Source organism: Mauremys reevesii, linkage group 6 (assembly GCF_016161935.1).
Source record: "Mauremys reevesii isolate NIE-2019 linkage group 6, ASM1616193v1, whole genome shotgun sequence".
Classification (NCBI taxonomy): domain Eukaryota; kingdom Metazoa; phylum Chordata; order Testudines; family Geoemydidae; genus Mauremys; species Mauremys reevesii.
In genome coordinates, this window is record NC_052628.1 from 87,718,524 (window position 1) to 87,742,409 (window position 23,886).

General features: G+C 39.0%; 1 protein-coding gene and 1 long non-coding RNA gene across 2 annotated transcripts in view; one reads left to right on the forward strand and one right to left on the reverse strand.

The window, feature by feature from the left end:
* LOC120408607 overlaps positions 1-23,886 on the forward strand; it is an 87,944-nt gene that overhangs the window by 58,368 nt on the left and 5,690 nt on the right. Inside the window, exons 2-3 of the long non-coding RNA XR_005600818.1 lie at positions 13,795-13,999; positions 15,412-15,533. This is a non-coding gene — a long non-coding RNA (uncharacterized LOC120408607). The remainder of the gene's footprint in view (positions 1-13,794; positions 14,000-15,411; positions 15,534-23,886) is intronic.
* SLC1A1 (solute carrier family 1 member 1) overlaps positions 1-23,886 on the reverse strand; it is a 70,249-nt gene that overhangs the window by 39,789 nt on the left and 6,574 nt on the right. Inside the window, exon 2 of the mRNA XM_039545736.1 lies at positions 8,181-8,321. Coding sequence (XP_039401670.1) covers positions 8,181-8,321 — 141 coding nt within the window. The remainder of the gene's footprint in view (positions 1-8,180; positions 8,322-23,886) is intronic.

A 23,886-nucleotide genomic window follows, 5' to 3' on the forward strand; every position in this document is an offset into this window, starting at 1 on the left:
AGGTGTGATTGCAGTTCGGATAGGCATATTCACATTAGCATTAATCTAGCTAGCATGGCCAAAAATAGCAGTGAAGATGCAGCAATGTGGGCTGTACAAACCTGCCTGGAACCCTGGGTAGCCACTGACACAACTAGCCTGTGCTGAGGTCCATGCCACCGCTTCTTCACTGCTAGTTTTAGCCATGCTAGCTAAATTAAAGCTAGAATGGGTATGCCTCCCTGAGCTGCAATCACATCTTCAGTTGTGGTGTAGACATGCTCTTACTATGCTAAAGTACCTTGCTGAACTGGAGCCAGAATGTGGTCAGAAAACTCAGGTCAAAGATGTTTTGATGGAAAAACAAGACATTTTGGGGAGTAAAAATAAACAAAGAAAAACCTTCCATTTTCCAACCATCTCTACTCATGGAACACTAGAGTTTGCATAGGGGGCAGGGGAGAAGAGAGGGATCTAGTCTTGACTAAGGCCGTTCATTCTCCAGGACTAGATGACCTAAGAATTATGAAAGAGCTTTAAAATGTTGTCTATCTACATCTAGAGCAGCTAGCATAACCCTTACATTAAACACTGGTGTAATTGTCACTGCTCCACAGTTGTTAAGTGTTTTCACAGCAAAATTCAGTGTAAACCTTTCTAGTGTTGAGGCATTCTATGACTGCTAATAAAACACACAGTTTACATTTGTTTGCTTGTAAAGGTTAAGTTTGGCCCTAAAATTTTAACTGTAAGGAAATATTTTATGATGAAGGGAGCGGGCTGCCAGATTGTGAGTTGTATTTAATGGAAGCTGTTGGGTGCTCAGCACTTTTCAAAATCAGTCCAGTCAGTTAGGAATTTAAATATGGGCTTAGGAATCTAACCGAGCATTATTGAAAATCCTGGCACTTGCTTTTCTCTGTATAGGACTGCTCACTGTTCAATGAATTATAATGGAAGTTTGGGGGTCGTTTCAGTCCTTAGTTTAACCCCTCGCCACCAAATAATTAGGAAAAAAGGTAGTGTGCCTCTGCATATAGTATGGGCTGAGCAATTTGCACTATGATGCTGATGTAGGTTTTTTGGGCATATCTGACAGTGAGTGGGATCTCAACTGCAGGGCTGCTGAAAAATAAATGCATAGGTAAGGATTATACACTAATCACATATTGGTTTCTGCTTGTTCTAGAATTAGACCCAAGAATGAAACCCATTCTAGCTGTCCAGTCAAGAATGCACTACCTAGCTTTTGTTGTTGTTAACAGAATGAAAGAATACTGTCAGTTATAACCAAGCGCAGCAAGAGATAGTTTCGATAGAGTATAAAGAAGACACTTAAATGTTTGTCATTTGCTCTGACAACTCATGGAAAGCTAAACTCACTCACTAATTGATTTTTTAAAAAGTATCTACTGAACGTTTTCAGAATAAAAGACACAAATGAATTAAAAACAGATGATAGAAAAAGTGATCAATCATAATTATTAGAAGAATATAAGTATATAACATTTCAAATAACTTTTTCCATACCTGAAAGATATGAGAGACTAATTAGTAATCAGCAGTTTAATATGTGTTGAATACAAAAAGTACCATCACATACCAAATATGCAAATTCACCAACTTTAAAACTTTATATGGATGGATATAAAGTAATTTGCTCACTGCCGAAACATTTGCTGCAAAATTTCAGTAAGTTGTCATTTCGATAATAAAACATAAGACAAAAACATAGGAGACAGAATCCAACTTTAGAAGAAAAAAAAGAAAAAACTAACACACTTGCAAATGACATTTGCAGGGAACTTTAATCAGGTCTCAGAGGCTAGATAAGTCCAAGTTAATGACTATTGTTCCTTGAAGGGACACAATAACTAGGTTAAGTAAAGTCTTTGATACTTCCTGTGCTCCACACAAAGAGATATACTTACTGCTTTACCGGCAACAGACATATTCCAAAATAGACTATTTCATGATAGCTAGTGACCTGGTTACCTGTAGTATTAATTCCCACAGTGTTATATGGGATCATTCTCCAGTACATTTTAAAGTTTAACAAAACCCTTAGTATAGTACTTAGCTCACACAAAACTAAGGAATACATTAAACAAAACCAGATTTTATATGGCTCTGAATCCATGATATGAACGTAGAACGTGGGATGTACTAAAAGTCTAAATTAGAGGGGGGATAACACATCACTGCCAAACAAAAAAGGCTAACTGATTTCACAGGAAAATGTAGAGTTAGTTAATGGATATAGGAGACATGCAATTCCCAATTACTGCACATAAAATATGATGTGAATACTGCTAATGAGGCAAGCCCTGAAAATGCTTTATTTAGACAGGCATTACCAGTAGTCAAAGGAACAGAGGGGCAATTATTAGCTTACAGGCTCCTACAAAGGAAACTCTAAGACAGTAAGTATTTTAACTGCTTGTGGCATTAATGTTACTACATATAAGGAAATACAGGAAAGGAAGGGGGTCATGGCACATAAAGAAAGCCAGTACAGCACAGTGGATTACTTCAACTTTTGGTCTGATCAGATTGCCACAAGCAATAGATCCTCAGTGACATGAGTTGGAAAGAGATTGAAGGCTGCAGATACTGCAGCATGCTTTCTCTAGACTCTTTGCCCTTGAGAGTTGGTGGTGATCATGCTCTGTGAACCAGAACAGCACTTCAAAATTTTATTATTATAATTAAAAACCTTAAATAATGCAGAGCCTGCCTGTGTTTCATGATGGCAACCAATATTGATGGGACAGGACTGGCTGTACAGTCTTAAGAGAATGGAAGCAAATCCTTGTCTATTAATAGCCCATGACACTGCAGTTCTCTCTGCCTCAGTAACACTGAACATCATGGGGTGTTTGCTTTTGGCATCCTTCAGCCCAAAAATGTAAAGGTGACTTACAAGGGAAATGTGTATTTTTGCTCTTTACACAATAGACATGATGTAAAGTAACCAGCTGGGCACAGTGGGATCCAAATAACTGTTTACTAATGATATATATGTAGGGCCTAGCTACATATACACACTGCTGCTCTGCAAGACTATAGTGGCTTCTGAACTACAGAAGACAGTGAGGAACACTAAAGGGTCAAAACTATTTAAAGGGATACTACCTAATTCCTAAACACTACAGGAAACAAAAATTGGCTTATGCCTTTTTTGGGAGGGAGGGGGGAGCTCCTTTATGATTTACAAAGAAGGTATAAACAATTTTTCCTTTTTAAAAAAAAGTTTTTGTTTTTTTTTACATAGAAATGCAGGTCTTATTTGCTCTGGAGCACTCTGTGCTGACTTCAGAGCTAGTAAAATGGTATAATCACAACAAACAGTGAAAGTTGAGCAAGTGTAAGGGGAAAAGGATTTTTACTCAGGTCTAATCTGCATTTGGAATAGCCCCGATTCAGTCATTGATGGCTAGCAATCATTGCCACTGCACTGATGCTGACCAGCAAACAAGGACAAGCTGGGGTTTGCACCTGTTGTGGTAATCGGGGTTTACACGCTTACAAGGAAAGATAAATTTTGATTAGGTGAATCAGCACAAAGCTGACAATATTTACATTTTGCTTCAGAAGAATGATCTGTTTTCATTACTTCAGTCCATCATTTATTTCCTACCGCTTCCTTTCTCTTAACGCATATGGAGTCAGATGATTCTATGCACTGATGTTTGGCAGTCACTAAACATTATTCACGCATTTGCAGTATTCATCAGCAGCTTTCACATTTGCTAGAGTTAGACTGCAAAACAACCACTTTGTAAATTTAAGTCTGTGAAGAACAGAGGCTGAAACTAATCAGATGAGCTCTATTAGGAAACAGGTTTAATAGATGATACATACCCTGCATCTGCATACCTTCTGGAATTTTTTTAAATTCTAGTAAATCAAGCCCACAATAGCCCACAAACTCCCCACGGGCTCCCTCTTCAACAGTATTTCATTCCAATTATAACTGATTTCATCCATTAACCAAGTCCCTTTCTCTAATCACTAGTGAACTGTATCTAGTCCCTTTCTAGCCAGTTCTACAACTTTCTTATTATTTCCTATTAGGCATAACCATAACCTTTATGTGAAGAATTGCTGCAGATGAATGACACGTTATTAGGCAAATCTGAGTAAAATATCATTCTTTTCCTCTAGCTGATTAAGACGTTTATGTCTTTATACAGGTAAAGTCCAAAATGTTACCAGTCTTAGGGAAATTGCACTTTGAAAGATTAATTTTTCAGTGAGCACCAAATAAATTAGCTATTTTGGGCCAAATTATCTTTAATGGGCCCTTTGGACAGAGTCAAATTTATATCTACTAGCCAATAAAATTAGTTATGGGGAGATGAGAATAATTACAACTTGGTCTCTGAGGTAAACTAAAATTAATTAAAAAGAACACTGTATTATACTGAATCTCCTATATTCCCAGAGCTCTTGACAGCCTAATAACCACATTTCTCATATTTGAATAAGATCTTCTAAAGCTTTATCAGGGGAGATGGGAAGTCAGAAATAATATTATCACCTAGCACTTACATTGACTAGCTACTAGGGCCCGGTCCTTTTCGCTATAAGATCAAAGGCTAAATTCTGACTAGCTTCAACAGGAGTAGGCCTTTCATACTCACAATACCTATGTGAGGTAGCCATGCAAGTATTATCATCTCTCCTTTACAGCTTGGGAAACCAAGACAGCAGAGGAAAAGTATCTCTTGCCAAGCTCTCCATTTACACAAGAGAGGGAGGATTTTGCTTCCCAGTGTTGAAAATACATCAGGTAAAATCCTTGCCTCATTTAAGAAATCATTTGGAATTTTGCTATTTACTTCATTGGGGTTAAGATTTTACCCATCATGGTCAATTTATTTTAAAGTGTATCCTGTATCAAGGGAAATTCCAGAGACCAGATTATAAATGATTTACATAATGGCATAAAAAGTACATTTATAAAGTTTGCAGCCTATATCAAGCTGGGAGGAGTTGCAAGTGCTTTGGAGGATAGGATTAAAATTCAAAATGAACTGGACAAACTGGAGAAATGGTCTGAAGTAAATAGGATGAAATTCAATAAGGACAAATGCAAAGTACTCCATTGAGAAAGGAACAATCAACTGCACAAATGCAAAATGGGAAATAACTGCCTAGCAAGGAGTGGAAATGGATCTGGGGGTTATAGTGGATCACAAGCTAAATATGAGTCAACAGTGTAACACTGTTGCAAAAAAGGTAAACATTATTCTGGCATGTATTAGCAGGAGTGTTGTAAGCAAGGCAATTTGTTCCAGTGCTTAACCACCTGGCAGTTAAAAAGATTTTCCTAATGTCCAACCTGAACCCCACTTGCTGCAATTTAAGCCCTGGCTTCTTGTCCTATCCTCAAAGGTTAAGAAGAACTATTCTTCTCTCCTCCTAGTAACAACCATTTATGTTTTCAAATTTTGCCACCTCACTGTTTACCGCTTTTTTCAGATCATTTATGAATATGTCAAATAGGACTGGTCCCAGAACAGACCCCTGGGGGACACCACTATTTACCTCTCTCCATTCTGAAAACTGACCATTTATTCCTACCCTTTGTTTCCTACCTTTTAACCACTTACCAATCCATGAGAAAACTTTCCCTCTTATCCCATGACAGCTTACTTTGCTTAAGAGCCTTTGGTGAGGGACCTTGTCAAAGGCTTTCTGAAAATCTAAGTACACTATATTAACTGGATCCCCCTTGTCCACATGCTTGTTGACCCCCTCAAAGAATTCTAGTAGATTGGTGAGGCATGATTTCCCTTTACAAAAACCATGTTGACTCTTCCCCAACAAATTATGTTTATCTATGTGTCTGACAATTTGGTTCTTTACTATAATTTCAACCAGTTTGCCTGGTACTGAAGTCAGGCTTACCGGCCTGTAATTGCTGGGATCACTTCTGGAGCCCTTTTTAAAAATTGGCATGACATTCGCTATTCACCACTCATTTGGTACAGAAGCTGATTTAAATTATAGTAGTTCTGCAATTTCACATCTGAGTTCTTCAGAACTCTTGGGTGAATGCCATCTGGTCCTGGTGACTTATTACTGTTTAGTTTATCAATTTGTTCCAAAACCTCCTCTAATGACACCTCAGTCTGTGACAGTTCCTCAATACTATCATATTGTACTGTACATGTGGCAAAAGCAGTATCCACTCAATGTCTTGCACAGCAGGAGGAAGGAAAATAGTGATAGCAGTGTAAACAGCTACCTTGCATGTTTTGTTTTCTTAGCAAGCACTTCATAGCTATTTGGATAGTGGAAGTTATTGTCAATATCTCCAGGAGTTACAGAACTTAAAGCAATATATAAACTACTGAAAAGAACTGGAATGTCAATTGCCCAGGAAATGACACTGTCTGGAGCGGCTGCGGGCCCCCTGAGGCTCCCCTCTCCTGGCGGCAGCTGGAGTGGGGGCGGGCCCTGTGGGACTCCCCTTTTGGCGGCAGCAGGCCCCCGGATTTCCCCCTGCAGCACCCCACCCCCAAGATTGAATCATGAGTATTTTTAGTAAAAGGCATGGACAGATCATGGGGCTGTTTTTTGTTTTTTGCCCGTGACCTGTCCGTGACTTTTACTAAAAATACTCACAATTAAATCGTAGCCTTATTCACAAATAATTAATTTGGCTCCTCTGAAGCCTGTACAAATTAACCAGATTATATCACTTATTTTGAAAATCCAGGTCCAGTTTCATTCACCACTCAAAGGAGCGAGCCTACTTCACAGCTTGTTTGAAAAGAGAAAAGGGCTTATTTCCTCTTGATAGCTTTTCCTGGAACTCTTATCACTGACTCAAATTCAACATGATAAAAAATAGAACTCCTCTTTGCTTTCTTCTCCCTCCCATCTCCAGCACCATAAAATTGCCACTGCTTTCTCCATCATTTAAAACTCAGGGCATTTTTACTCCTCTCTTTCTCCCCCCCACATCCTGGCTGTTGGGAAATCTCTAAAATCTCCTCTTTCATCTTAATCACTTCTGATAAAACCCTTGTCTATGTTGTGGCCATTTCTCATCTTGATTCTTGCAACTTCCTTTTTGGTCTCCCTTTAGTGTATCCAAAATAATGTCGCAAAAAAACAAACAACAAAAAAACCAAAACAAAACCCTTCTCTGCTGCTGCTCTTGTTTCTTCTCATCTCAAATCCCTTCACTGGTTTCCTCTCACCTTTATACCATAATCATGCCTCCAAGGCTTGGCCAACTCCACTCCTGCCTCCATTGCTGCACTCATTTCCTGGCAATTATTGCATAGCATTTGATCCTGCACCACTGAAATCAATGGTATTTTTGCCGTGGACTTCAATAAACTCAGGATTGAGTCCCTTACAGCGTACACGCCTCTGACTGCTGCTTTTATTCCTTCCTACCAATCTTGTCTTCAACCCTTCTTTCATGCCATCCCTATGCTCAGCATTCTCTCACTCACTCTTCAACCACAAGGTGATCTTCCTCTCCTCAGTCAAATCCCTAAGGCCTTTCCATGATAACCCAGCCAAACAACGAAGGGCATGTTGAACACAAGCCAAAAGCAAAGACTGTGTGGAGATGATAGAGTAGAGCACTTTGGCAAACATGGGTGGGTTTATTATGGAATGTTAAAGGAAGACTACTTGAGCTTTTGTTTCCTGAACAAAAAATGAGAGAATAAAAAACAAACAAAATAAACAAATGAAAAAAACACCACAACGACCTTTTAGTTAGAGCATATTTGACAGCCAGTTCTGCCACCTTTTGCATTTAAAGCTTGATCCTGCAAATATTTTACTACCAGTTGTAGTACTTATTTCCGTGCATTCATAGAGAGTACTCAGAGTTAGAATTTGCAGATTTCGACCCATAATTGGTAAGGACTTAATCCACCATCAAGAATGGGGTGGGAGAGATGATTTACAAAACCTGCAAATGATTATGGGAGAGTTTTATCATACATTTGGTTTTTAGCAGTGTTATCTATCACATTCTGACTTAATCTTCTATTTCCATTCACATTCTATATAGAAACATTTCACTTAAATAGAATTTTTATAATCTAGGATTGCAGATAAAAGAGTTTAATAAAATATTCTTACACTTTATTTTCATAAAAATTTAGAAGAAATACCAAACAGTAGTTGAAGGAATATAACAAACAGCATATTTCTAGTCATACCTGTAATCATGCTTGATATGATCAAGGGTAGAATGATGAGTTTGAGCATTCTCATCAGAACCTCTCCAGGAAATGCAAAGTAGAATTTATCCAGATTGGAGAGCTTGCCATATTCTCGTACTAGAACTCCTACCCCAATACCTAGAGGGTACATTAAAAACATAACACATATTCAGGATTATGCAGTAGGTTGTCATAAATACATAGAGGTGGAGGAGAAGAAAATACAAGTATTAAAGAAAATGGATAAAACAAAACTGGCTACCAATTTTTTTTCCCCAAAGTAATGTGACTTTTTAAATGACTCCATGTTAGCAACAGAGATACATACACCTTAGTCTTTTCTCTTTTCCCTTATGGTCAGGTAACAAAGTAATACAATAATTAATAAAATAAGATGTCTAAGTTGAGAGGATCACTAATTTAGGCAACCAAATAAGGACACAAGGGCCTAACTTTAAGCATCTCTTTTGGAAAATCTTAGCGTAGGTCTTCTGAGGCTCAGCCCTGTCCCGTAACTACAAGGCCAGCAGGACTTTGTACAGCTTACTCTATTTACCTCTACCAGGAGGGTTTGCAAATGGAATTTTTAAAAAATTAAACATTTATCACATTAATGCTACTGGTATATTAAAAAAGAAACTAAGATGATCTGATATGTAAGGAATTTTCTAATTTGGCTTCTCCATATCAACTAAAATATATATAAATTAGCAATATTTTTAGTTCATATACTCCATATTGTTAGAAAAACATCATGTGAAAAATCACACAGCATCATTGTAGTCCCTACATTTGTTTAATAATCACCAGGTATTCAATCAACCTAAACCACTACTCAAACAAATTATACTTGCATTATTCCACCATTTGAGCCACCCAGAAAATACCAGCCAGTCAGTATAATCAATGGCTAAAAGAAATTACTAGACACATCTGTATTTATTCGTATCTTTCTCTTAAATGAATTAGGTGATTGCTCTGCTTAAAGGAATGAGGTAAAAGATAGTAAATATTATTGAAAACAAATCCTAGTCCAAGAGAGTTAATCCCTCCACTCTGACTGAACAAACCCTTTATTTTCAATTTTAACCTGGACTAAGAAATGAAAATCAGTGAGTTAGGACACGTTTACTAATGTTTTGTCAGCTGTTTAGCTCTTGTTTCCCTAAATAATTATAGAATCATAGATTCCAAAGCCAGAACTTCTACCTTGTTTATATTGCTTGTAAGTATGTGCAAGTTAACCTTTCAGCCAAATCCTAAGCAACTAAAAAGCTATTCCTGATTTATTTGTATCAGGGAGCACAGACAGTTTAACCTTCCTGCAACACCCTGAATCTTAACCACCTTTAAGATATTTGCAATATTATGTAAATGTCCTTCATCAGTGGAGGGAGACACACAAAACTCTCTGCTGTTAATCTAAGTGACTAAATGAAATGTGTTGGAAAAGAACTAGTCTGAGTTCTATGTTAATTCCAAAGAAGGCTCTTAAAGCCCTAAATGTAAAAAAAAACACCCCTGAATGTGTACTTATCAAGGTAAGTCACTAACGCCCTGATCTTGCAAACTCCTATGTACATGTTTAAATTTAGATCCCAGTGTTTTCAATTACTCACATGCCTAAAGTTAAGCACATTTGTAAGTGTTTTCAGGACTGGAGTTTACATTTAAAATAAGGTGTTGTAATATATATAAACTACAGCTCCATCATATATACAAATGCTTGTTAATATAGAATGGAATAGGTACAGTCTTGGAGCAAGGTTGGTCTTTAAAAATAATTCTGAAATCTTAGGGAAAAAGTCTTGCTATTTAACAGATCTGCTTCTTACTTCCTTTACTCTAGGCAGGAGCTCTGGCTGGGGGGCAAATGTGGCTAACTTTTCCAAAATGCCTTCAAGGGGTGAGATGGGAAAAGGAAACATTAGCTACTGATCTCCCACTCTAAGGATAAAGAGGTGCTAGCTAGGGAGTATGAACTGATGTCAGGCTGAGCCACGAGCTGAAGAGAACCCATCACTTCTGCCACGGAAACAGGGGCGGCTCCAGGCATCAGCACGCCAAGTGCGTGCTTGGGGCGGCAAGCCACACGGGGCGCTCTGCCGGTCGCCGCAAGGGCGGCAGGCAGGCTGCCTTCAGCGGCTTGCCTGCGGAGGGTCCGCTAGTCCCGTGGCTTCAGTGGACCTCTCGCAGGCGTCTGCTGAAGCAGCGGGAACAGCGGACCCTCCGCAGGCAAGCCACCAAAGGCAGCCTGCCTGCCGTGCTTGGGGCAGCAAAATGCCTGGAGCCGCCCATGCACGGAAATGTTCAGTGTTGCTAAGTATGCAATATTTAGGTGAGAGGGCAAATGGAAAATTAAGAACTGAGAGTGGCTGGCAGCATTGGATTGGGGAGAAGGGAATGCTAGAGACACCATCTACTTAAAATCTAGTCAGTTTCAAAAAACAGAGTTCAACGTAGCTTTGGGTGCTATACTTGCCCTTGTGCCTCCTGGACAATTTTTGTGGTTTCCAAAGCACATTGTCCTATTTTAAAAAACGTGTTTCTCTCCCACATTGCTGCATAAAAGACCAACACAAACAGGAAAACTGATTAAGGCCTTTGCTCTGCAAAGACAATGGTGCAGGTTGACCCCTGCACTCGCAGAGAGCCCCACTGATTTCAGTCAGGTTCTGCAGAGAGCCCAGCTTATGTGCTCTTTCTCCAGGATTGGGTCTAGTTGACTAGACAGGGGAAAAAGGGAACAGATTATACCCAAAGAGCTGTCAGAGGCACATGGCAAGCAAGTTGAAAAATAGGGAAAATATTTCTTTTCCTTTAATCTCTTTCAGTTACAGTCATCTTAGGTGTTACTTGTAAGAACAGTGTCAAAAATGTCTTTGAACAGTGTCTTTTTAATTATCCCAGATGGTGACTTACTCATGAAATGGTTATATATCTGGGTGATTTTCTCCTCTTATGGAAGCTGTATTATACCCCTAATCATTTTTGTTGCCCTTTTCTGAACCTTTTCCAGTTCTAGTATATCTTTTTTGAGATGGGGCGACCACATCTGCACACAATATTCAAGGTGTGGGTGTACCATGGATTTATATAGAGGCAATATGATATTTTCTGTCTTCTTATCTATCCCTTTCTTGATGATTCCCAACATTCTGTTAGCTTTTTTGACTGCCACTGCACATTGAGTGGATGATTTCAGAGAACTATCCACAATGACTCCAAGATCTCTTTCTTGAGTGGTAACAGCTAATTTAGACCTCATCATTGTATATGTATAGTTAGGATTATGTTTTCCAATGTTCATTACTTTGCATTTATCAACATTAAATTTCATCTGCCATTTGATTGCCCAGTCACCCAGTTTTGTGAGATCCTTTTGTAGCTCTTTGCAGTCTGCCTGGGACTTAACTATCTTGAGTAGTTTTGTATCATCTGCAAATTTTGCCACCTCACTGTTTACCCCTTTTTCCAGATCGTTTATGAATATGTTAAATAGGACTGGGCCCAGTACAGATCCCTGAGGGACACCACTATTTACTTCTCTCCATTCTGAAAACTGATCATTTATTCCTACCCTTTGTTTCCTATCTTTTAACCAGTTACCAATCCACGAGAGAACCTTCCCTCTTATCCATGACTGTTTATTTTGCTTAAGAGCCTTTGGTGAGGGACCTTGTCAAAGGCTTTCTGAAAATCTAAATACGCTGTATCCACTGGATCTCCTTTGTCTGCATGCTTTTTGACCCCCCCAAAGAATTCTAATAGATTGGTGAGGCATGATTTCCCTTTACAAAAACCATGTTGACTATTTCCCAACAAATTATATTCATCTATGTGTCTGACAATTTTGTTCTTTATGATAGTTTCAACCAATTTTCCCAGTACTGAAGTGAGGCTTACTGGCCTGCAGTTGCCAGGGTCACCTCTGGAGCCCTTTTTAAAAATTGGCGTCACATTAGCTATCCTCCAGTCATTTGGTACAGAAGCTGATTTAAATGATAGGTTACAGATGACAGTAAATAGTCCTGTAATTTCAAATTTAAGTTCCCTCAGAACTCTTGGGTGAATACCATCAGGTCCTGGAGACTTATTACTGTTTAATTTATCAATTTGTTCCAAAACCTCCTCTAATGACACCTCAATTTGGGACAGTTCCTTAGATCTGTCACCCAGAAAGAATGGCTCAGGTTTGGGAATCTCCCTCACATCCTCAACAGTGAAGACTGATGCAAAGAATTCATTTAGTTTCTCTGCAGTGGCCTTATCATCTTTGAGTGCTCCTTTAGCATCTCGATCATCCAGTAGCCCCACTGATTGTTTAGTAGGCTTTCTGCTTCTGATGTATTTAAGATGCAGAATAGGGGATGCGGGAGCTCTTGGTTCAATTCCTTGCTCCACTTAATTATTTAAATAAAAATGGAACAGCTTCAACAGGAGATATTGAGACACCTCTTCCCCAAAATACCCCAATGATTCAGGCACACTTAGGGTTGCCAACCCTCCAGGGCTGGGCTGGAGTCTCCAGGAATTAAAGATTAATTTTAACTAAGGATTTAACTAAGGTGTCATGTGATGAAACCTCCAGGAATATGTCCAACCAAAGTTGGCAACCCTAGGCAAACTCCTGTGTGGGAAGAGACTGAAGTTCAAATCCCTGTTCCACATCAGGCAGAAGAAAGAATTGAAGCAAGATCTCCCACATCCCAGTTGAGCACCTATAACTAGTTGGCTAATGGTTATTAAGATGGGCTCCTCCCCTTCCCCTTTTGTGACTCAAGCCCTTTAAAAATGCACAGGCACAGCACATTTCATTTAACCCAAAATAGACTTTTTTGATTTACTGAATTTTTTTTTTTAATTTCTGGATTGGCTTCAACCAGAATCAATGTCCCCCCCACCCCAGCTCCCACCGAAAATATTTTTGGAACTGCCAGCAAATGAAAAAATCAATTATTTACTAACCCTAATAGCAGTAGGTGTGATAAGAGAGGGTAACTACCCACCAATTCATCACAAAAGAGTCTCCACCACAGAAAGTTGTAGAGTATGGTGTCCTGCCTTTTGAAGAGGGAACCCTGTGCTTCTCCTAGAGCTCTGCCTAATGGAGAGGAAGCAGGAAATGATGTGAAATGATAGCATCTGGAGTTAGCTACACTGCAAAGCAGAACTGTGGTGCTACTCCTATCAAATCTGAGGCCTCTCAAAATCCGTGAGGGATGGGAGCTCTCTAAGTAGGTGATAGTACCTGCCTGCTCTGTGCGGGTATGAACCTCAGAGACTAGGTAAGCTGTGATTAGGGAACCCTCTAAATGGTGCAGCTGCAAACCAGGTACTTAGATGTGCCTGTCTCATTTGGGGCATCATGTAGGCATTCACCTGTTTGTCATAATCTGACACACTTTTAAAGTATGTCTCTGCATCTTGTTATTTATAGCTATTGTTTTTGAAACATTCTCTAGGACTGGTGCATAACATTAGCAGGGAGATAACTACAGTCACAGTGGTTCTTCCCTTTAACCATTGTGTTATCTGGCAAATGACAGAAATTTAGGAATTATTAAAAAAATAAAAGAGGTGCCTTGTCAACATTCTCCTGTTTCCTCAGGACTCAGCTGTGCACATGGGGGCCTTTGTGGAGCTACATCACTGCAGCCATGTGCCTTCATATCTCCACAGCCAGTCAGCTAGCTCTCCTGGTGCAACAAGGGAGGGCCATGGCCTCGGGGTTGCATGGAGGAAGCAGCCCCTGCACTTCTTCCAAGCACAAAGACAATAGTTGGGTTCTACATGGGCTGCACAAGAGAAGAGGGGTGAGTAAAGGCTCCTTGCACTCCTGTATATCCACATATGGCCCAACTCTAATCTGGCCTTGAATTAGGAGGCACAAATCCTCTAATGTATCTACCATTTTCCATTTGCCCAGGTGATATGGTAGGAGTGACTGACGCGATTTCCTTTGTATTGTTGTTACATTGTGTTAGATGCTAATCTAGCAACAGTTTATGGTGCTGCTTCCAGGAGCTGCTTGAGGCAAATGCTGCCTGGAGCCTGCAGCCCAACCCCCTCCCATGCCCCAATCGCCTGTCCCAGCCCTGATCCCCCTCCTGCCCTCTAAACCCCTCGGTCTCAGCCCAGAATATCCTCCTGAACCCCCAACTCCTCATCCCCAGCCATACCCCAGAACCCAGACCCCCAGCCAAAGCCCTCACCCCCTCCCATGCCCCAGCCCCCAATTTTGTGAGCATTCATGGCCGCCACACAATTTCCATACCCCAATGTTGCCCTCGGGCCAAAGAGTTTGCCCACCCCTGCTGCGGAAGCATGACCACAGTAATATACATCTTGTGACAGCTTTGTGTATATTCTTTGTAGCGGACAAAGTTTTGTTCTGTTTTTTCATATCAACAGTGTCATTAAATGGTTTATTTTTTATGATTAACCATTCATAGGATTGACAAGTTTAGGAACCACTGTTAACTGACATCTTTTGAAAGGCAGTACAAAAACTGTTCAGCTTTAACATGTTAGACTGCAACATGGACAGGCAACTTGTTTCACTTTGCAAGAGAATCTGCTCTCCTTCATTAATATTTTATAAAGGTCCATGTTGTTTCTGGTCTTACTAGAGGATTTATAATAGTTTGACTAACTTTTAATCACTCAGGTGTATCCAGTGCAACAACATTGTACTAAAATCTAGGTGTGTAACAAGTGGATTACAATAAACCTCTTAATTCATCTCTGCTCAGATTTGTTTTGCATGTTACTTGACAACTAGTGCCTTTTATGATAAAGATACTGATGCTGATGTAACACAGGCAAGATTCTGAGAGCCTCTAGAAAGCTGCATGGGCCCGCAAAGTCAGGGTTTAGTCTCACCAGCAATTTTTAAAATTGCAGTAACAGATTTTTACCCTCAGAATGCTGGCATTTTCCAAACTACCAACTTGCTTTAGAAAGATGTGTACAGTAAAACCCTTTTACAGCTCCAAACCCTGGCCTATGCTTCTGCTGAAGTAGCTCATGGTTTTGATGGAGTAACCCATGAAATTCTTATGCCTGTAGCCTGGCAGCACACCAGCCCAATGTGGCTAGTCAGCTGAAGACTGGAGAGGGATGGTGGGGCTCTACACCTGCTCCACAGGTGGCAGTGCAAACATGCTCTGGGAAAGAAAGGGAAGTTCATCTTGGGTAAATAAAATCCCCTGTTTTACTCCTGCAGCTCTCCACAGATTCTCTACATGGAGGCTACTGGACCCCCATGACTGCACTTTCCTCATGGAGATACTATGAAGAAAGAGAGGAGAACAAAAGCCAGATCCTTATTTAAAAAAAAAAAGATGGGTATGTTGCTGGGAAATGAACAGGGAGGCATAATGGGTTCTTTAGCCTGGTGGACCCTGCTTGGGCCCTCTAACAATTCAGCCACAGGTGCAGATTGTCTTCAGGAAAGCGCATGTAAGTTCCTGTGCACAATCTCACACGTGCTGGAACAATTTGTATAGTGTGGGTGCTGAGAGCCATTTAACCAAACTGTAAACCCTGTATATGATGGAAACCACTTCAACTTAGCGGATGCAACAGCAGCCCTACTTCTAGCACCTATGCACAAACTGTCAATCACTTGGGGCGGAACCAGCTGCCCAAGAGCCTAGTGTCAGAAGCTCTGAATGTACAGTGCTCCCCATGAATGCAGGTGAGGTGGAGTTCTGTTGAGGGGAAAAGTTGGGTACTACAGAAGCACTATGTGGTAACCACTGAGGTGTTCCCCTCACTCACAGAACGGGTGTAGGCCTCTGCAACCAGAGAGCCATGCAGTTTCCAGCCACATTCCACATCACAGAGACACTTGGCCAAGATTTGGCTTGTAGCAAAGTTACTTTTTTTCAAAACAACTTCACTATAAGGCAGCCTTGCATTAAAATTTAGTCGCCAAGCCACACATTCTACTCATCCACCTATCACACACCGAGGATGATTGTTTTAAAAAATACTTTATTTGCCCATGTAGAGAGGGAGAAAGAATGTCTCCAGGACTAGGGATGAGCAGAGTTTTGCAATGCTGCTATTATGACCAGACTGTAATGTTTACATTGCAGTTCATTTAGACCACCTGAATGTCTTTTCTGTTCACTGTAAACTTAGTTTCCTTCTATCTGAATTATTATTATTTGTATTACTGTATCACCTAGGAGCCATAGAGTCATGGCCTGTGACCCCATTGCCCTAGGCACTGTACAAACACAGAACAAAAAGATAGTCACTGCCCCAAAGAACTTACATATGACATAGGCAGACTCTATATTCACTCCACTTCCAAATATTTAAAACGTGTAGCTCAGAATACTGAGATAAAATGATACTGCTGGGAAGTTAGGGTAAAGTGAAGGAAAGAATGGGGTTTTATCCATGGGGACTTTCTATGTGCTGTATATACATGTACATACATTTCCTAAAGATGTGAGAACTGCTCCTTAGATTTAATCTGAATATGGACATTGTTCAGCAACATAATGAAAACTTTACAGCATAGTTATTTGGCGTCAAGTTCATTCATGATGTAACTCCACTGAAGTCAATGAGTTACACCAGAGATACGTTTTTGCTCTTTGTATAGATCAAACACAACCTGAAAATAGAACAAAACTAATGAATCCCTACAGACAGCCAAATAAGTAAAATATTTATAGCCACAACATAATGAACACTTTGTTTTTATTACAAAATAATTTCAAATATAATCTGAAAAACGTGCTTATTTCCCAACAATCAGATCTCCGTGCTTCCCCTAATGAGTTATTTTGGATGGGTCAAGATAACAACTCTAGTGACCTATTGGTTTCAGACCTCTATTTTTGTTGTTCTAAAAATCTGATGTCATTCACTGTGATATTTTTAAATTTTATTTTGGTCATTAATTATTCTTGATTACTAGGACTAGATAGATGACAAATAATAAACCTGGGTCTTCTCAAGACATAATATTCATTTCAGCTTCCAGTCTGCAGGAGACAAGCTTATCAGCTTTGAGTTACTCACCATCTGTCTCTGTTCTTAGCCTTCTTCCCATCTCACTTTACACCCTTTCTTTGGAGAATCTCCTCCACTCACATGGCTTCAACTATTGACTGGCAAATCTACTTGCCCTCTCCTGAGTACAGCAGGGCAAAAATCTTTGACCGAACCATTTTTCAGTGAAAAATGCAGATTTGGTGACACCAAAACATTTTGTGAATTCATATGGGTTTTACCAAATTGTCTGTGTTTCTTAAAAAAATAAAAAAACACCTCTCCCCCAAAATAAAAACATTTTATTTCTGACAAGTTCTAAATGAACCGTTTTAATTTTTCAGCTGGAAATGGATTTTTATTTAGAAATCTCATTTAATATAATGAAAAAACAACTAAAACATACAAAGCTCAAAATAAAAAAAAATGTTTCATTTGATGCCGAATGATTTTTTTTAAAACTTTTATTCTGGCTATAATAGTTGAGATTGGAAAGGCTGTTTAGTAAGAAACTGAAGACACACAATAGTGACGTGTAGAGAAACTATTACTCAAACTAATCCCTACAGCAAAGTTGAGAAATCAAAGAGATGACCTAGAAATGGAGTTCTGATTAAGCAAGGTCAGTTTGCTTGTGATTCCTAAAAGGTGTCGAGGTCTGAGAAATGTTTGTTTTGCAATATATTGTGAAAGTGTTAGGGTTGGAAAATTTGTAATCTTTGTAAATGGACATGATGTGTTACACTCTGTCTCTCAAGATGTCAACTAGTAAGCATGGAATGTGAAACACTTCAAACGAGGAACAATTTAAAAAAAATGAATTGGACTCTGGCAATTTTTTAATCTGTTATAGTTATGCCCTTCAGCATTAGAAAGCAATTAAAGGCATGAGACTATATGTACTCATCAGATGATGTATTGCTTGCAAGGGTCAGATGCAAGAATGCTACAGATGCTACAGTGTTTCTGGAAAAGGAAGAGGTAGATTACAATGCAAATATCTGTGATTAGCCTCAATTGGTGCATTATCTGTGTTTACTGGGGCATATGGGCAGAAGGTGTCTTTATATTTTTGTGGAATGGGAAAACAGCACCAGGAGTCCTACAGAGGTTCTTTTAGACAGTCAGTGGGAAATCAGTGGTAGGAAATATTTTACTGGTGGTCTTATTGCTTTTCAGGTAGGGGAGGAATGATCCATCAATTTCAGTGGCTTTACTCTATTTTGGGTTTTATGGCATGGAAAGGCACCTAAGAGTCATTCCTTCCAAATCTCCCTCTATTGAAAAATTCTTATAAAGTTCTTTATCTATATGTCCAAATTGCTCATCAGTTTGAACTCTGCATGTGGATCTAGGCCTGAAGTTTCATGTACAAAATAGGGCTGTCAATTAATTGCAGTTAACTCACGCAATTAACCCCCAAAATAAATCATGATTAATTGCACTGTTAAACAATAGAATACCAATTGAAATTTATTAAATATTTTTGGATGTTTTCTACATTTTCAAATATATTGATTTCAATTGCAACACAGAATACAAAGTGTACAGTGCTCAATTTATATTTATTTTTTATTACAAATATTTGCACTGTAAAAAACAAGAAATAGTATTTTTCAATTCACCTAATACAAGTACTGTAGTGCAATTTCTTTATCATGAAAGTTGAACTTACAGATGTAGAATTATGTACAAAAAATAACTGCATTCAAAAATAAAACAATGTAAAACTTTAGAGCCTACAAGTCCACTCAGTCCTACTTCTTGTTCAGCCAATCAATCGCTAAGACAAACAAGTTTGTTTACATTTACGGGAGATACTGCTGCCTGCTTCTTATTTACAATGTCACCTGAAAGTGAGAACATGCATTTGCATGGCTCTTTTGTAGCCCGCACTGCAAGGTATTTGCATGCCAGATATGCTAAACATTTGTATGCCCCTTCATGCTTCAGCTAACCTTCCGGAGGACATGCTTTCATGCTGGTGGTATTAGTTTAAAAAAATAATGCGTTAATTAAATTTGTGACTGAACTCCTTGGGGGAGAATTTTATATCTCCTATTCTGTTTTACCCACAGTCTGCCATATATTTCATGTTATAGCAGTCTCAGATGATGACCCAGCACATGTTGTTTGATTTACAAACACTTTCACTGCAGATTTGACAAAACGCAAAGAAGGTACCAATGGGAGATTTATAAAAATAGCTACAGCACTCGACTGCAGGTTTAAGCATCTGAAGTGCCTTCCAAAATCTGAGGGGGACGAGGTGTGGAGCATGCTTTCAGAAGTCTTAAAAGAGCAATATTTCGATGAGGAAAATATAGAACCTGAACCACCAAAAAAGAAAACCAGATGCTGGTGGCATCTGATTCAGATGATGAAAATGAACATGCGTCGGTCCGCTTTGCTTTGGATCATTATCGAGCAGAACCCGTCATCAGCATGGACGCATGTCCTCTGGAATGGTGGTTGAAATATGAAGGGACATAAGAATCTTTAGTGCATCTGGCACGTAAATATCTTGTGATGCCGGTTACAACAGTTCCATCCAAACGCCTGTTCTCACTTTCAGGTGACATTGTAAACCAGAAGTGGGCAACATTATCTCCTGCAAATGTAAACAAACTTGTTTATCTGAGCGATTGGCTGAAGTAGGACCAAGTGGCTCTAAAGTTTTACATTGTTTTATTTTTGAATGCAGTTTTATGTTTACATAAGTCTACATTTGTTAGTTAAACCATCATGAAGAAGAGATTGCATTACAGTACTTATATTAGATGAACTGAAATATACTATTTCTTTTGTTTTTTACAGTGCAAATATTTGTAATAAAAATAAATATAAAGTGAGCACTGTACACTTTGTATTCTGTGTTGTAATTGAAATCAATATATTTCAAAATGTAGAAAACATCCAAAAATATTTAAATAAATGGTATTCTATTACTGTTTAACAGCACGATTAATTGCGATTAATTTTTTAATCACGCAATTGCGATTTTTTTTAATCGCTTGACAGACCTAGTATTCTATTATTGTTTAACAGTGTGATTAATCATGCTATTAATTGAGATTAATTTTTTAATTGTGCAATTAATTGAGATTAATTTTTTAAATCACTTGACAGCCCTAATAAAAAGCCAATTTACATGAGAGGCAGGGGAATGTTTTAATTGTCAAATCAATGAACAAATCTTGCTTTGAAAAAAAAATGTTTCAGAACTTCTTGTCAGACAGCAAAGGAACTGAGTTTAACTTCAATTATCTTTGCTTTTGTTCTGTAGATAAATTTCTAGTCTGAGGATGCTTTTCGAACCTCAACACTAGTGTGAAACTTTGAAATAAAGCCATCCACCGTCTGTTTTGTGTCTTAATAGTCAATCCAGAGTCTCTTTTAGAGATTGTGTCTTGTTACTCACAGCACAGATTCTGTCTTTCTGTGCTACTATGTATAAGTTAATTGAATTGAATTGTACTGAGTTTTGGAGAAGGAAAGGGAGACAAGCATCACAGCTGTTTAAAGAGGTACTACTGTGTTACACTTAGTTTCACAGCAGGAAGAAACTGAAACCTCTCATTAAATTTCCAGACTAACTGTCGACTCAGGATGTCTGGTTTGCATTCATTAAAAATTCCAAATTAATAAAAGATGTATTTGAAGATTTAAAGAAAGGAGGTGAATATCAGATGTTTAATGGAGAACCAACATTATCATGAACCTATCAGACAGTAATTCACTTGCTTTATCATAATCTCTTTGTTTTGTCCTAATCACAAAAATAGGAACAGTTCTGTTTTCACAAATGTGTTTCCAATGATGGCTTATCCTTTTTTATAGGCTTCATGCTGTGTTTTGCAAGTACACAGAAATGGTTCAGGAGAAAAGCCAAGATAAGGGAACCCCAGAGATAACAGAACAAGGAAATGGAAATTGCAAACACTCAGCTCTTAGCAGCTCGAGTTAAAGCCTGTAGGGGAGCCTGAGGTTGAACTCAAACTACTAACCTAAGTTAGAACAGTGAAGACATGGCAACACTGCTATTTTAACCCAAATTAAGAACACACTTGTTTTTTTTTCTCCCAGTGTAGACAATGTAGACATGGATCTCCCTGTGCCGTTTCTACAGGCAGTTTTCAGAGAACAACTCAACTTTATAGGGGCCAAATGTCTGAGGATATTCGAAGCTAACAGTTCAATTCCTGGTAGCTGGAAAGAAGGAGGAAAAACTGGGGGGGAATCTTGTTAAACAGATGCTGACAACAGACAAAAGTCTCACCCACCTTTAAAAATAAAAGAGATTGAACAGGGATGGGGCGGAAAGGATTTTTCCTAATAAGGGGTAGCCCCCATCCACCAAGACTGCAGTGGCTGGGAAAAACCCATGCTCCCCATATTCAAAAACACACATGTAGAGCTTTAAAATGTTTTTTAAATAAAGAAAACAGATGATTTAGTTTCAGAGTAGCATCTGTGTTAGTCTGTATCTGCAAAAAGAACAGGAGTCCTTGTGGCACCTTAGAGACTAACACATTTATTTGAGCATAAGCTTTCGTGGGCTACAGCCCACTTTCATCAGATGCATAGAATGGAACATATAGTAAGAAGATATATATACCTACAGAGAACACCCCCAGCAGTATCACCTCAGGTCAGGCAGTGAGTTTACTCCAAGGGTAGGACGCATTCATGGTAGAATGATCCTTTCCCTGGATAGGGCTCTGTGGCCCAAATATATAAGGCTATTTTTTTTATAGTCGATTGCTCCTCTTCCTGCATAGATGACCTGCCACTAATTCAGCATCTATGGCCTTCTGGGCTTGCTCAACTCATAAAGCCATGGTTACATTTGACTGCAGCAGGCCCTTCGATGATTAAATACGTAGCACTCCTACTAAATTTTGAAGAAGAGCTCTGTGTAGCTCGAAAGCTTATCTCTCTTGCCAACAGAAGTTGATCCAATAAAAGATACTACACCTCACCCACCTTGTCTCTCTATTTAATTAGTGGCATTTGTAAGAAAATTTAGTAGATATAATTATACCCAGAGGCAGAGTCTCATGCCCTTGGCAATGAGATTCTCACACCGTGTTTTCTTAAATGAACATGTCCCATGGAAGATTGTCAAACTAATATTTTTACTTTGAAGAAAGGCTGTGTTTCTCCTCAAAATCTTAGGTAAACTCTTTTTTTCCTCCAGCATCTGTTTAACAAGATTTTCCCCTTTTTAACAGGGACTCAGGAGATTTGGGTTCATTTCTCAGGTCTGCCATAGACTCCTTGTGTAACCCAGAGTCTGAAAAAACTCCCTTTAACTTCAGTGGGCTCTGGTCCTTAATCTGTTTGTGCCTCAGTTCCCAATATGTAATATGAGGATAACAGTGTTTCCTTTCTCCCCCCATTTGTCTGTCTTATCTAGATTGTAAACTTTTCAGGACTGGAAAGATCTTCTACCATGTGTATGTATGGCACCCAGCATACTGAGACCTTGATCTTGCTTGGGAGCTCCTGGCACAATGGTAGTAAAAATAAATGATAAATTGATAACAGCAAAGTAAAGATTGCTCTATAAAGAAATAACCAGAAGTTGTACACATTCCCAAGTGCCTGTTGTACACATTCCCAAGTGCCTCTAACATTATCATCTTAGAGTATTGAGGTTGAGGAGAGTCTTGCTGATTGGCTGGACACTCCCATCAACTGCAGCTACAGAGGGGTTAATTTTCTTTTTATCTTTAACCCTTCCCAAATCAAGGTGGAATTTTTGTGTTTCCTATCTCATAAATAAGGCTACATTTCAGTCACAGGCATTTTTAATAAAAGTCATGGACAGTAAACAAAAATTCATGTCCTGTGACTTGTTCATGACTTGTACTATATACCCCATAACTAAAACTGATCTGCTCGGGCACCGAGCAGATCAGCTGCACCAACCGACACAGAAGTCACGGAGGTCACAGAAAGTCATGGAATCCATGACCTCCATCACAGACATGGAGCCTTACTCATAAATGAGTTGATGAAGTTACACAGCTACTCTAAAAGTAAATTTCCTCATTATAACACTTCCTTCCTTTGTCAGATACAGTGTTTCTCAACCTTTTTGATACCAGGGACTGCCTTGCTAAACTGTATCAGGGAGATCTCAGGACAAAATATGTATGACTACAAAGAGTGACTAATTGGCCAATGGAAAATGGAGGTCTAATAAGTGACGTGAAACCAAAGTCTATTTTGTAATCTTATCCCTGAAAGATGAGGTGTCGTCATCATTATCCCTTCTCTGACTCTGTCTATTATTAAGGGTTCCTGACTCTTCCCAGTATAAGGCCCTTTTTTCAGTTGCTTATAACTTTGCCAAATTTTAACTCTTAATGTTGAAAATTTCCATGTCAGGTAGCTGAGGACTTACTTCTGCAACTGAAGACAATGGGAGCTAGGCTTTGAATATACAAAGTGCTATATAATGCTAAGTACACTGCAAAATTGAGTCCTAAGGTTCTTAAATTGAGCACCCACAATTACTGGATATTTTTACCTTAATCTCTCTGTGCATCACTTGTCCATCTGTAAAACTGGGATAATACCACCCTTTATCTCATTGTGGTGTGAAAATAAGGTAATGTTTGTGAAGCACTGAGATACTACAATGAGTGCTATGGAATAACCCATGAGGAAATTAATAATT